At 49.3% G+C, this 13992-nt stretch overlaps 1 protein-coding gene across 2 annotated transcripts in view; it reads right to left on the bottom strand.

Moving 5' to 3' along the window:
• CCDC6 (coiled-coil domain containing 6) overlaps positions 1-13992 on the bottom strand; it is a 402320-nt gene that overhangs the window by 288434 nt on the left and 99894 nt on the right. For both annotated transcript variants that reach the window (XM_085608834.1, XM_085608835.1), the window contains exon 2: positions 8832-8981. In XM_085608834.1, the coding sequence (XP_085464960.1) occupies positions 8832-8981 (150 nt within the window). The remainder of the gene's footprint in view (positions 1-8831; positions 8982-13992) is intronic.

The raw sequence follows: 13992 nt of genomic DNA, 5'->3' as shown, positions 1-13992 counted from the left end.
TTGGCCCCTGTACAGTGTACCCTAGGTACCCAGGGCATAGGTGTACCCTAGGCCTACCAGGGGCTGCAGCATGTATTATGCCACCCCTGGCCTGGCCTTCCATTTTGACACAACTGGCTGATCACTCAGCTGGGGCAAGGTCGTGTAATCACCCCTTGCTTAGGTGTAGTATTCCTATACCTAACTTACATATAGACACATGTGTACCTATCAGTCACTCCTATGGCAGGCCTTAACAATCCTGGAGGCAGAGTGCTTGGTAACATGTGAGATGGTGCTCTAGCATGAGCTGAGCCTGTCTGCAGCTTTCGGAACTTGTCCTTATAGCTGTTCTATGATATAGCCTACCATATACTCTTAAAGTGCCTTATAATCTTAAACGGTTATGGTAACTATGGTTTGGCTTTATCAAAACATGTCGTGTAAGGTGTCTAACACTGTGGAATAATACCCCCATGCCATTTCTGGACATGAGAATATTATTCCCCCCTTCTAGAGGGAAAGACATGTTAAAATCATACTTCAACTGTTAGCCTCTGACCAAAGCCTCAGCATCACAAAATGGATGCTGCTGCCACGACACAAGTCTGACCTCCTGCAGCTGGGAGTGATCCCAGCCAGGGAGGCCTGGACAATAGGTTTCCTGCTTGGGGAGGTGCTAGCACCCCCCCAGACAGCCTTTAGTGTATTGGGGCAGGGTGGGCTGAAAGGAATGAGACATGCCTGGGGCACACAAGGTGTTCCTTGCATAGTCCAGTTCAAACCGGCGCTGGGGCACTCCAGCCCCAGCTCTGGCGCGAAACTGGACAAAGGGAAGTGGGTGTAACCACCCCCTCCCAGGTCCCACCCATAAGGCGTGACCTAGCAGGTATCCCAGCCCCCCAGATTAGTATAAGAGTGGGAGTTGGGCCTCAAGACTTTAGATTATCCTGAACCTGCAAAACTGAACAGAAACTCTGGACCTTCGACATTCGACGAAAGAAGAAGACTGAAGAATCTCCCTTGTAGCCAAGGAGTGGCTACCCTGTGCAAACAGGCACCATCAAGAGACTACCCTTTGCTTTGCCCACGTTCTACGAGGAACCGACTGCAGAGCCTGACCAGAGCCTTGACTTCCAGACTTCTCCGACCCTGATCCACATCGACAGCAAAGCTGAGATCCGTGGAGGCGACGAGCGACGTGGGACCGGCTACCTGGAAAAAGTGGCTAGTAACTTACAGCGCAGCTTCTGAGGTACCCTCGAAGTTGTGCACCGGGGATTGAGAAGCCCCAACCCCAAGCACCATCTGCACCGAAGATCAGCCCCCCACACTCCACGAGTCCTGCGTGGGGCCCTTCAGCATTTTTCTGCTTGCCGCGTCTGTCCGGTTGCTTGCCCGCTGGCTAGTGGCCTTTGTGACGACACTCCCTGAAATCTTCTGCGCTGGTTTGGCTCCTCCAGACTGGCTCCCGCTTCTCTGCAAAGAAGAAGCACCCCAGACCTTCCTGGTCTGCACCAGAAGCAAGTCCTTCGTTCTTCGTGGGTTCCGCTTGCCAAGGCTTGGTGAGTCCTAGTCCAACGCCGCCGCCGTCGTCGACGCCGCCGCCGCCGCCGACGAGGTCGCCGCCGCCGCCGCCGACGAGGTCGCCGCCGCCGCCGCCGACGAGGTCGCCGCCGCCGCCGCCGACGAGGTCGCCGCCGCCGCCGCCGACGAGGTCGCCGCCGCCGCCGCCGACGAGGTCGCCGCCGCCGCCGACGACGAGGTCGCCGCCGCCGCCGACGAGGTCGCCGCCGCCGCCGACGAGGTCGCCGCCGCCGACGTCGTCGCCGCCGCCGCCGCCGACGTCGTCGCCGCCGCCGACGAGGTCGCCGCCGCCGCCGCCGCCGACGAGGTCGCCGCCGCCGACGTCGTCGCCGCCGCCGCCGCCGACGTCGTCGCCGCCGCCGACGTCGTCGCCGCCGCCGCCGTCGTCGCCGTCGCCGCCGCCGTCGCCGTCGTCGCCGTCGCCGCCGCCGTCGTCGCCGCCGCCGACGAGGTCGCCGCCGCCGCCGACGTCGTCGCCGCCGCCGCCGACGTCGTCGCCGCCGCCGCCGTCGCCGTCGCCGCCGCCGCCGACGTCGTCGCCGCCGTCGTCGCCGTCGCCGCCGCCGTCGCCGTCGCCGCCGCCGTCGCCGTCGCCGCCGTCGTCGCCGTCGTCGCCGTCGCCGCCGCCGTCGCCGTCGCCGCCGCCGTCGCCGTCGCCGCCGTCGTCGCCGTCGCCGCCGTCGTCGCCGCCGCCGCCGACGTCGTCGCCGCCGCCGCCGACGAGGTCGCCGCCGACGAGGTGGTCGCCGCCGACGAGGTGGTCGCCGCCGACGAGGTGGTCGCCGCCGACGAGGTGGTCGCCGCCGACGAGGTGGTCGCCGCCGACGAGGTGGTCGCCGCCGACGAGGTCGCCGCCGCCGCCGACGAGGTCGCCGCCGCCGCCGACGAGGTCGCCGCCGCCGCCGACGAGGTCGCCGCCGCCGCCGACGAGGTCGCCGCCGCCGCCGACGAGGTCGCCGCCGCCGCCGACGAGGTCGCCGCCGCCGCCGACGAGGTCGCCGCCGCCGACGAGGTCGCCGCCGCCGACGAGGTCGCCGCCGCCGACGAGGTCGCCGCCGCCGACGAGGTCGTCGCCGCCGACGAGGTCGTCGCCGCCGACGAGGTCGTCGCCGCCGCCGAGGTCGCCGCCGCCGCCGAGGTCGCCGCCGCCGCCGAGGTCGCCGCCGCCGCCGAGGTCGCCGCCGCCGACGAGGTCGCCGCCGCCGTCGTCGACGAGGTCGCCGTCGTCGACGAGGTCGCCGCCGCCGTCGTCGACGAGGTCGCCGTCGTCGACGAGGTCGCCGCCGCCGTCGTCGACGAGGTCGCCGTCGTCGACGAGGTCGCCGCCGAGGTCGCCGCCGCCGAGGTCGCCGCCGCCGCCGTCGACGAGGTCGCCGCCGTCGACGAGGTCGCCGCCGCCGAGGTCGCCGCCGCCGCCGTCGACGAGGTCGCCGCCGCCGCCGAGGTCGCCGCCGCCGCCGAGGTCGCCGCCGCCGCCGCCGACGAGGTCGCCGCCGCCGTCGACGTCGCCGCCGCCGACGAGGTCGCCGCCGCCGACGAGGTCGCCGCCGCCGCCGACGAGGTCGCCGCCGACGTCGCCGCCGCCGACGAGGTCGCCGCCGCCGACGTCGCCGCCGCCGACGAGGTCGCCGCCGCCGACGAGGTCGCCGCCGCCGCCGTCGACGAGGTCGCCGCCGCCGCCGTCGACGAGGTCGCCGCCGCCGTCGACGAGGTCGCCGCCGCCGTCGACGAGGCACCTTTTGACGACGAAGCACCCGTCGACGTTTTCTTCTGCTTCTGTTTGATAGTCGTCATCGACGAAGTTAAGGGTAGCGTCGATGAAATGGGTCTCACCTTAACTGACACCAGCGTCGACGGTGAAGGCGCCGACGACATGATCGTGGTTGGCTTCATAGACATAGATGCCGAGGTCGATGTAGATGCGACGATGGCAGCTCTCGTCGACGGAGGAAGCGTAGATGAACTCGTCGACGAGAGAGGCAGTTTCTGAGGTAAAAATTGCGCAGATTGAGTCTTAGACGCCTGAGAATCCGATCTCGGGGGCATCAATGAAACAGACTCCTGGGGGGGAAATCACCCCCTTGAAGTAAGAGGTTGTGTAGAAAACTTTTCTCCATGATGTTTCTTCAGCACCTTAGGTCTAGGAGAAACCTTTTGAGAGTCACAGGACCTTTTCAAAGAGGGAGCAGTGTGGATGGAAGATACACTCTCCACATCAGAAACAGGATTTTCTGAAGTTTTTAACTTCTGTAGCCACAGAAGGAGACGCCCTTCTCGATCCTTCAAAGTTTTTGTGAGAAGGTTCTGCAAATTTTACAGTATTTTACCTTATGTTCAGGGTATAAACAAATGCATTTTTTGTGAGGATCTTCAGAATGAAGTCTCAGTTTACCACAGCTCCCACAAGGTCTGAAGAGGGACTTCTTGGTTGTAGACATCATAAACTCAATCTTCTGTGAAGTACGAGAAGAAAAAACTGAGCAAGCTCAGGGAGACTCCCTTCACACGACGTGCGGTAGAAAATTTGAAAGCCTGAGTCTCTGGGGAGAGGGTTCTAGAGGGTGCGGACGCCTGATTGGCTAGATTTGGCCTAGAACATAACGACAGTGATATGTTATAGAAGTGACAAGTTGTCTATCTATGAAAACTATGGTTTTTTCTTTCTTTTATGCCTAATGGGCTTGGGTTATTACTACATTGCTTTGTTATGTACCGTGGGACTCCCACTTCGACGACGGGGAATATTCAAGCATGTGAATCTATGAAAGACACCCCAATACTGGAGAATTACAAATAACATTTGTTAATCTAAACTGCGGTTCTAGAAACCCTACAAATAAAAATACCCAAAATAGTACTTCATTTTCATAAACTGCAGCACAGACAAGATAATGAGGGTAATAAAATTCCTCCAAAGCATATTTTCAAAGGAATAAAATATGCTTGGCAGAAAACTAGGTGATGCTTAGCAGCAGCATTGTTGTGGCAACCCATAATTAAGACCTACTTTTAAATGATCAGCAACATTGCCATTCTGTTTCGAAGGTAAACTGAAGGGAGCAGTCATGCCACACATTAATTACTAAGTGCAATAACCTTGCTACACTAACCTTTCATACATTCTTATTGAAAAGCAGAAAAGTTGGAAAAACTAGTTACTCACCTCACTCTTTACTTCTCATCTAATGCATTTTATCTCAGACCCATCAAATCGTGCAGAGAGGAACCGAAAGCACCACAACAGCAATAAATACAGTACCCCACATGTTCACATACCTTAAGATCATAATAATCAGACTGGCTCATTCGAACGAACTGAGGTTAGAGAGGACTAGGGAAAGAAAGATTATGTACGCACCAGAAATAGTTACCGAAGGCAAGAAGTTTTTTTCTGAGACACCTTTTCCTGCAGATTCATCATCCTATGAAGTGTCAAAAAGAAGTACCCCCACAGGAAGTGGGACAGAGCATTTGTGGTTAATCAAGGAAATCATGCAGAAACATTTGGGCACAGAATCCATCTCTGCATGCCTGAGGTGTATATTAAAACATATCAAATGCAGAAATCACTTTGGGTAAGAATGAGTGACAGGTGCAAAGAACCTACTTATCCAGATAGAAAGCTTAAGAGCAGATGAATTGCCACCAACAGAACCATTTTTGTGAAGTCAGTCAAGCCAGGCACCTCAGTATATTCTCAAATGCTATCAAGAAAGCCAAAACAAGCTTCACTGAGAAACATTAAACAGAAGGGGGCGGAACAAGTAAATTGAACCTTACAGTAAAAGTGCCACAAGTGGCGATTTAAACAGGAAAAGTTGGTCAGGAAGACAAATGCAGACAGCTGCCAGGTAGCTCTTAACTGTAGGCACTGCAAGTTCCTGTAGAAAAATGGGCAATGAGAACCTCAAGACGTTGGACAGGCGATATAAGAGAATTAGCACCTTTCAACTCACACCAGTGCACTAACCTGCTACAGTGACCTTAGATTTGTAGACTGTCTTTGTGGCTGCTATTATGCCATCTGCTACCTCATCAGGAAAACTAAAGAATTCTAGCGTGCAGTGCTCAATCCCTACTCATGCAGCTGCAGCATCTGGAATTTGGAGTGGGGAACATTACCAACATCCTCCGAGAACAGGTCTGCTCTGAGGAAGAATGAAATAGGCTGCATAATGTTCAGTGCTGAGAGATGAGCATACCAGAACTGAAGCAATCAGATTCAGGATTGGCAGGAATGCTCACAGTGCATGGCACAAAAGTAAGGACCCTTCTTGTGCTGGTCCTTGGTGATGAGCTCCACAAAGGGAAACTTCAAAGTCAAGATCACCACCTCAGGGTGCAGCTCTCAAGTTTGGTCCTCTCACAATAGACCACTAAAAAGACCCAGTCACACACACAGGGGGTACTGGGAAAGATTGCATTGCTGCCATTATATCTACAGGCAAGCCAGCGTCTGACACAGTGTCAATGATACCATACGGTCTTCTCTATTAATATAATGGACAATAGTGGTGTGGCACAATCTTGACATGGCCACTGCCACACTTTGAAATGGAGGGTAACAAGGTCTCAAGGATCAGACTGACATCTATGTACAGGAGCTATTCTGAAAAGGACAAGGCTCTGTGCTACCATGGCCACCAGATGATAAACCTAGCAAGGTAGCATCAGCAACCACGGTAGCCGAATGGGCTACCCTTTAGATCATAGGAGGGATCCATTCATTAGTGCAAATGTAGGCAAAATGAGAAAAACCACACCTAAGCCCAGAGACTCCTTTGGTGTTGCAGTACCTCCTCAGACACCAGTGAAGGCTCATCCTCCACCTGAAAAGCCACCAACCAGATATACGAGTCTACGAGGCCCAGCATGCATAAGACCTGCAAGACTGGGACCAGTGCTCGAGTCAGACATATTGGAATCATCGCATGAATATCAGTGATCCTCTTGGGAGGTAAGGCCTTCATAAGGTTGTGTCACGTACCGTCCCAATAAATGTCAGCCTCTCAGGTTGTGCGGAGAGACTTCTGGATATTCAAGGTTAATAACAGAGATCCAGGATGAACCTCTAGCCTCCGTGCTCCTTGGGAAGCAAGTAGTTAAGGGATTCAAATCCTATAGCTCTATTCTTGAGGCACAAACTGTCTGCCTTGTCCATTAAGAAAAGGATTTGCCTCTAGTAACGAGGCAGGAGCTAGTAATCATACTCTAAAGGAAGCAGGATGGTCTTAAAGAGAAAGGAAGGGAAAATAGGAAAGGAAGGACATCGCCCCAGAGAATCAGATGCATGACTGAGGTCTAGCTCGATTTACTCCCAATGGGTGGTAAAGTAGGAGGTCCTCTCTCCCACAAGCAGGTGATGTGCGATTGGGGAGGCATAGTCAGAGGTATCTGAAAATGGGAGAGCCTGCAGAGGATAGCGGGGGCTGGCTATGCACCTACAGGCGTGTCTTCCTATACCCCCCTGCCCCAGAAGGAACAATATAGTTGCTATGGCATTTGAAAAAGATGACAGGCCTTTTCAAGGTTGCACAGCTCTAAAATAACCATAGAAATTAAAATATTGCTGATGGAATTGCCATCCTGGCTAAAAATGTCCCAGGGCACAAACCACAGCCCTGAGGATTTTTCAAGTGCTCCAAAGAGAAGTTGGACTTGCCTCAAACTAGCAGCTGACCAAACAGCAGATCCATGAGCGTAGCCTGCACATCTACCAGAATGAGACAGGAGCATTTCCAAGCATGCCGTCCAGTGTGCAAGTTGTATCCATAGACCGAGCAACAGTGTCAGCATAGTAAAGACCACTTTTAGATCTGTTCTGATGCATCCAGGTCATTCCGCACCAGGTCCAACCGCTTTTTTCCATATCGTCTGGCAGACTGATAAAGCAATAGCTCCCATAAGGCATGGGTGCATCTCCCAAAAAGCAGCTGGCATTAGTTGTGAGAAAGGGACACTATGATGAGGCAAAAAGTTGGTGACCCAAGGTCTCAACTTTCTTGGATACCCTCCCTCACCAGCGGGGCCACAGGAAAGGCATGGAGTATCCCAGATGGGACTACTTTGAAACCTCACACAGATGATCGAAAAGTGTGTATGAGTAACCATATTCAAGGAACAGGTAAATCTGCTAAGTTCTGAGAATCTTGGTGGTGGTTTAAGTTTCTCCGGTTGTCTGTTAAGGGACTTAAGTCAGAATGCTGCACAGTTGGCCCGACAAGACTAAAGCCCAGATTGAACTCACCCTCAAGAGTTTAAGAGAATCATCCAGACATTGATGCATCTCCACATAAGAACTGTCAGTATTACAGGTCTCAAACACGGCTGTCTTTGGCATGTTCCAAAGACAAAAGGAGCTTTAAAAGGTATTACGGGTACAACTACCACAGCTGAAACCCTTGTGAGGCACTGTCTAGGTAATTTTTTTAGATAGGCACATTAAATTAGCTATGCATATTCATAGAAACTATACCAAATCCATCAGCTTTCTCCTAACACCAGCAGTCGCTCTGCTCTTAAATTAAGTGCGATCAACAGCTATCACTAAAATAGCAGTTCTGCGAAGATAACAGCCCACTGGTGTTGAAATACAGTGATGTCTTTTAACAAGTTAATTTTCACCAATTCAAGTCGGAGAAGCTGCTAAATAGAATACATCAACTCTTCTTCTGTATGAAAACAAAGATTGTAGCATCAAAAATCTTTTCTTCAACCTATAAAGAACAGTGAAAGAATGCCAAGAAATCATTTTAAAGCACATGAAATGCTATGAAAAGAATGAGGTTTAAGCTAATCATATAACAGTTACTGCAAAAGTCATAATTGGCCAGAGAATGTTGGAAAAGGCCAGTCCATTGACAACCAGCTCTCAAGCATATACCTTTCACACCCTCATCGCTTTGTGAAAAGCTATGAGGACAATGGGGAGACAGAGGACATGTATGATTTTCTTTTCACATCCTGTACCGGTCACTTCTGCACTGCTGAATAGGTAGAAAACATTTAAACGTTTTAAACATTCATTCACATCAAGATGGAAGGGACAATAAACTGCTTTACAGTGTTTCTTACTACCATATTTAAATTGTTGGCTTAAACTTCACAATCATCCTTGCTATGAAAACAAAGCAGATCTGTACAAAAAGTACTCATCATTGTTCCAAATGACCAAGTCCGTCCCAAACAATAGTGGATTGAGGGCATAAATAATTTGTATGTTTTAAGATAGGAGATCAGACTTTCAGCCCTACAGAATTGCTTACCTGCATCAATTTTCTTGATAGCTCGTTTGTAAGAAACTCTTCCTCTTTCTCATAGTTGACAGCCAAAGTTTCTTTTTCTTTCTGCAGTGCCTGAATCTTTTTAAACAATGTATTGCTGATGAACTCTTCTTCCTGTTCTGCTCTCGCTTGCTGTAAACAAATATTTAATATTGATGTATACACGTATAACTGGAAACAAACAAAAAGTGCATATTAAACCATGACCCCGACGATTAGGTGTAGATGGTTTTCCATTATTTACCATTTTAAAAGAAACAACCCTGAGTTTTGTTAAAATAAGCAATCTTACTCATGCTATCCATTCTTCCATTTTTGAAAGGAGCAGAGAGGGATATTTGCAAAACGGTCAAATATGCATGCTCTTCATAACTAGGAAACCGCTTTTCCTTCTGGAACTTGGGAAGTAATCTACATCTTTGCTTAAAAAAGTAGCACCCAAACTAGAGTGAATTTGTGGAAGAGGAAAACTTCATCTATCCGACTTGGCAGTCCTCTTCGCTCCGGGCATATAATCAGAGTGGATTACATCTTGTACCAATTTTGAAGACCTCCAATATGGGATTATTACATGGAGTCAATTTTTTAGTTGAATTTGTTGTACACAATTATTGGAGCAAACCCGGAAGGGTTGACTGGTTAGGGCTAGAACTACATACCAAATTTCTTTTGGGAAACTCTAGTGTAGATATCAAACTCCCCTAAGCAAAAGAGCTACATATAGATGCTGATCAGAGAATAACATCATTCAGTCAAAATATGCAAACAAAATAACTAACATGGAATGCTGAAATCACTGTATTAACAGTTATGTGTGTTAGCGAGCTATTGTCATAGCTTGATAACACTAAGAGTAAAGCATACTTCTAGGAAAGAAGCAAGTTAACACCACCAACTAGGATTGTATGGTAATATATATTCTAAACAGTAGGGCAAACGAATTTATGCAAGACACCAGATTATGGCTTTCTAAATTGAGCTCTGCCTTTTAAAGAACGTTTGTTAGAAATGTGTCGTAGAATACGCCTTACAGGCGTTCACATTTGTTCCTAAAAGTTTGCTTTACAACTCTGCCCTCTTCAAATTTGGAGTAGATCACCGAGAATAGAACTTTGGGCTCTGTAATACACTGTTCATTGTAATTTTTAGTCAGATGCTCTGAAGCATATAATATTCATCATTTCAATTCTAGCAAGTACCTGTGTGCCTCAAGGATACTCCCTTAGCCCAGTAATTTTCAATCTTTGGAAAAGCGCACTGGTCAAACTATCATTAAAATATGGGATTACATTGTTCTAAGGCGTGGAAAATTCTAAAATTGTTCTCCAGACTTACTCTGCTAATCTAGCAATCTTTGCTTGTTGAAAGCTTGCCTAAGACATTCATAGTTGGGCACAGATTTCTTGAAACTTTGTGGAATCCAATTTATTTATGGCAGGTCCTGTATAGTAAAAGCTATATTGTTTCACTTGAAGTATAATAAGTAGGTTTCTTTAACCAACGTACCTACAGAGTTCACACATCTCGTAATTTGTATACAGCTGGTCGGAATAGAGTATGCAACCTACATCTGTGGCTATCCAACCATGATCGTAGAAGACTGCCCTTCAAGAAGGTTCAATTCAATGACATACATAGAATCTTTTACCACAGTTATTTCAGTTTGTACACAACTTAAGTGCCTACCATTTAAATAAACCTATCACTCAGGTTAAGGATTTATTGGGGGGGGGCGGGAGAGGGCAATGGTGTGGGGGCCGGCATTGCAGCCTTATGTTCCCACCACAGTACCCACATTTAGAGCACCTTCTTTAGCAGGACCTGCACCTCACCTAAATGGTCAGCCCTGAGATGGCAACCTCTCTATCAGACCACAGACAGGTTATCTGTGTTACATGGTTTTTGCCTTCATTCACCAGCAAATATTAGTGCCAAGGATGTTCTGCTGGTGGCGGCAGAGTACCAAGCAAGCAATAATGAGCAAATTTATCATGAAACCAGACAGCACTCACTCCACAGTATCCGCCAATCTGCCTTATCGTAAGAAAATGGCCACCAACTGCAGGAGCTGTAACCACTATTTGTCAGGGGGCAGAATGAAACAAAGTTACTACAACTATGCCAGAACAGAGGAATCTCTAAATAACTTGGATAGAAAGGGAAATCCCCAGGATGCATGTAAGCCAGGCACAAAAAGACAAACTCACCTCAATTTTACAGCTGTGACTGCAAGCCCCACATATAGGAAAAATGCATGCGTTATGCAAATCAGTGACCACAGGGTGAGTAAACATACCAAACTTGGTGCCTACTGAGAACGATGAACAAGTTCTCACTAAATGAAAGCACCCCCTTCACATAATCTACTTCCAATTATAGCAGTTCGACAAACAACAGGAATGCTTACCTGTAGAGGTACTCTACCATATGAAATGGACTACCTTTCAGCATCTTAAACTGCAAGTTCTGTTTCATTGCTCTTATTCCCCAGTCACCAAAGTCATTACTTTTAGAATCCGCCTTCTGCTTTCCATTAAAATAAATTAGAAAAAAGGGATCTAAAGGAGTGAGTCTGAAAGGTATGAAGGGAGAAGCACCTCTTCTAGACTTTTTAATCACGGATATACACAGAATCATTGTGATGCATGACCTTGTTCATAGTATGAAAACAAATGCCCGCTTTACGCAAGCTGAAATTGCAGGAATACGCCAAGACTTCAAAAGGCCAGCTGGGGCAGTCTCAGTCGCAGGGGACAAGCCAATCAGTAGATTCTGAAGAGACGACGAAGCGAGGAGTAGACACATCCGTAGTAAAGATCACAGTGTAGGAGATATTCTGGAGATAAGTAAATGAAGAGGGAACATGGTGTATTCTTGCTCTGCCGTAAAGCGCGGAAGGATAGCAGAAGCCAGTGTGGAATTTCTCAAAATGTTGTTGCTACACACCCTGGGGATGTCGCCAAAGAAATTTAAAATAGACTTTCACACAGGGTCCCAAGAACCATGACCTTAATCTTTAAACTGAGAACATTCATTTGGATAACAGATATGCATACGCGCATTCTCATACTGAACACTGAACCGGCCCCACTTTTTGCAGTTTACTACTTTGCGCTCTTTTCTGTTTGTGTCGTATAGTGCTTTCTTTTCGCACCCTTTAAATGAAATAAAAGAACAAATTTGAATCCTAAATTAAACACCTTTTTTTTGTTGTGATAGATATCAAAAGGGCATAGGTTTCTTCCTTTGGTTCTGATAACCTGGTTGTCATATTTCACTGTGGATCAGATATTTTACTGTACTGTTAGATATCACAAAATTGCCTCCACCTAGGAAAACATGAGCAAGTTAAACCTTTATTTCTTAATGCTACAAGGATGACCAGTGTGAGAGTGAGAGGGGGCGTAGAGCACCGAGGGGGCGTAGAGCACCGAGGGGGCGTAGAGCACCGAGGGGGCGTGCGGCGTCTGACGAGGGGCGTGCGGCGTCTGACGAGGGGCGTGCGGCGTCTGACGAGGGGCGTGCGGCGTCTGACGAGGGGCGTGCGGCGTCTGACGAGGGGCGTGCGGCGTCTGACGAGGGGCGTGCGGCGTCTGACGAGGGGCGTGCGGCGTCTGACGAGGGGCGTGCGGCGTCCGACGAGGGGCGTGCGGCGTCCAACGAGGGGCGTGCGGCGTCCAACGAGGGGCGTCCAACGAGGGGCGTCCGGCGTCTGACGAGGGGCGTCCAACGAGGGGCGTCCTGTGTCTGATGAGGGGTGTCCTGTGTCTGATGAGGGGTGTCCTGTGTCTGATGAGGGGTGTCCTGTGCCTGGTGAGAAGAGTCTCGAGTCTGGTGAGGGATGTTCTTGGTCTAGTGAGTGGGCGCCTTTGTCTGGTGAGCAGTGACCTGTGTCAGGTGGGGAGTGTTCTGTGTCTGGTAAGCTTTAAATCCCGCCAGAAAGGGGGACGGAGCGAGCTCTAAAAAGTGTGCACCCTCCGCAAGGAAATAAGGGGGTGCAGCCGAACCAGGACTGTAAATAACCTGAAACTGCACAACTTGAAACTGCTCAGCATAGCGCCTTCAAGTTGCAAAGCGCGCAATCCCCCAGTTAAGAACATTAACTACAGCAACAGTTCAGGCATTAAGTTACCTCCAAAAAATGAGGCGTCACAGCATGTGGGTTCCTACGAATTTATTGAACTTCCATTGACAGGGTGTCAACTTGAAGGTGTCCAGCTGGTCGACTTGAAGGAAATCATGCATGCGTTTTAACTGCTGAAAAGTACCCATATTGTTGCGGAAATATCAGCGCAAAAGCAGTGTAAGCTTTCTCAGATCTTCCCTACCTCTTGACCGGAAAGGCTAGTTCGTTGAAAAAGACATAAAAGAACACAACCTTATTGTTAGTAAACTTTTAAAAAAAAAAAAAGGAAAAAAAGAAGAAATCTTGACACATTTTGCTTAAAACTGCAAAAGCGCAGAGAGCAGAGAAATGAAAAGCGCCGAGAACAGAGAAATGAAAAGCGCGTCAGCCATTGTTGAAGGCAAACGCAGTAATACAAAACAAAATTGCCTAGCGGCTAATTAGGAGACTGTCTATTGCCGAAAGTAAAATATCAAATCCCGGTGGGCGGGGCCAAAAGGGGACAGGGTGGCAACCCTCAGCGTAATGATTGCTACGGTGCAATTACACTGTATTGCATCATCCATGACACAAAACGACGCGCACCAATCACGATTGTAGGTGGAGCCACGATACTTCTGGAATCGTATCAATTCCAAAATGCCTCAGCATGGCAGAGCAGCGCATGCACTGCTTTCGCCAGGCCGAGACCTAAAAAGGGGATTTAAAAGACAATTATCTATTTGGGTACAAAATTAAACCAGTGGATACAGCATACAAAGGGTATAGGTAGTCAAAGTTATGAATATAAGGGAAGATAAAAAAAAAATAACTAGCAAAGCTAATAGGTTTTGCCTACGTGGAATCTATTTGCTTTGTCAAGGTTTATTTAGACGTGTTGCACAGTAGTGTGGGTCGCTGTGCAATATGGTTTAAAAAGGAGAAAAAAACGCTACAATGTAGCTAGTGTTGATCACGTAATAGCACTTTGTTTTTCTTTACTTTAAGCCCATGCTGCACAGTGGCCTGCACTTCTGT

This window comes from Triturus cristatus, chromosome 1_2 (assembly GCF_964204655.1).
Source record: "Triturus cristatus chromosome 1_2, aTriCri1.1, whole genome shotgun sequence".
NCBI classification, from domain to species: domain Eukaryota; kingdom Metazoa; phylum Chordata; class Amphibia; order Caudata; family Salamandridae; genus Triturus; species Triturus cristatus.
This window is presented reverse-complemented; position numbering and strand designations above follow the sequence as displayed.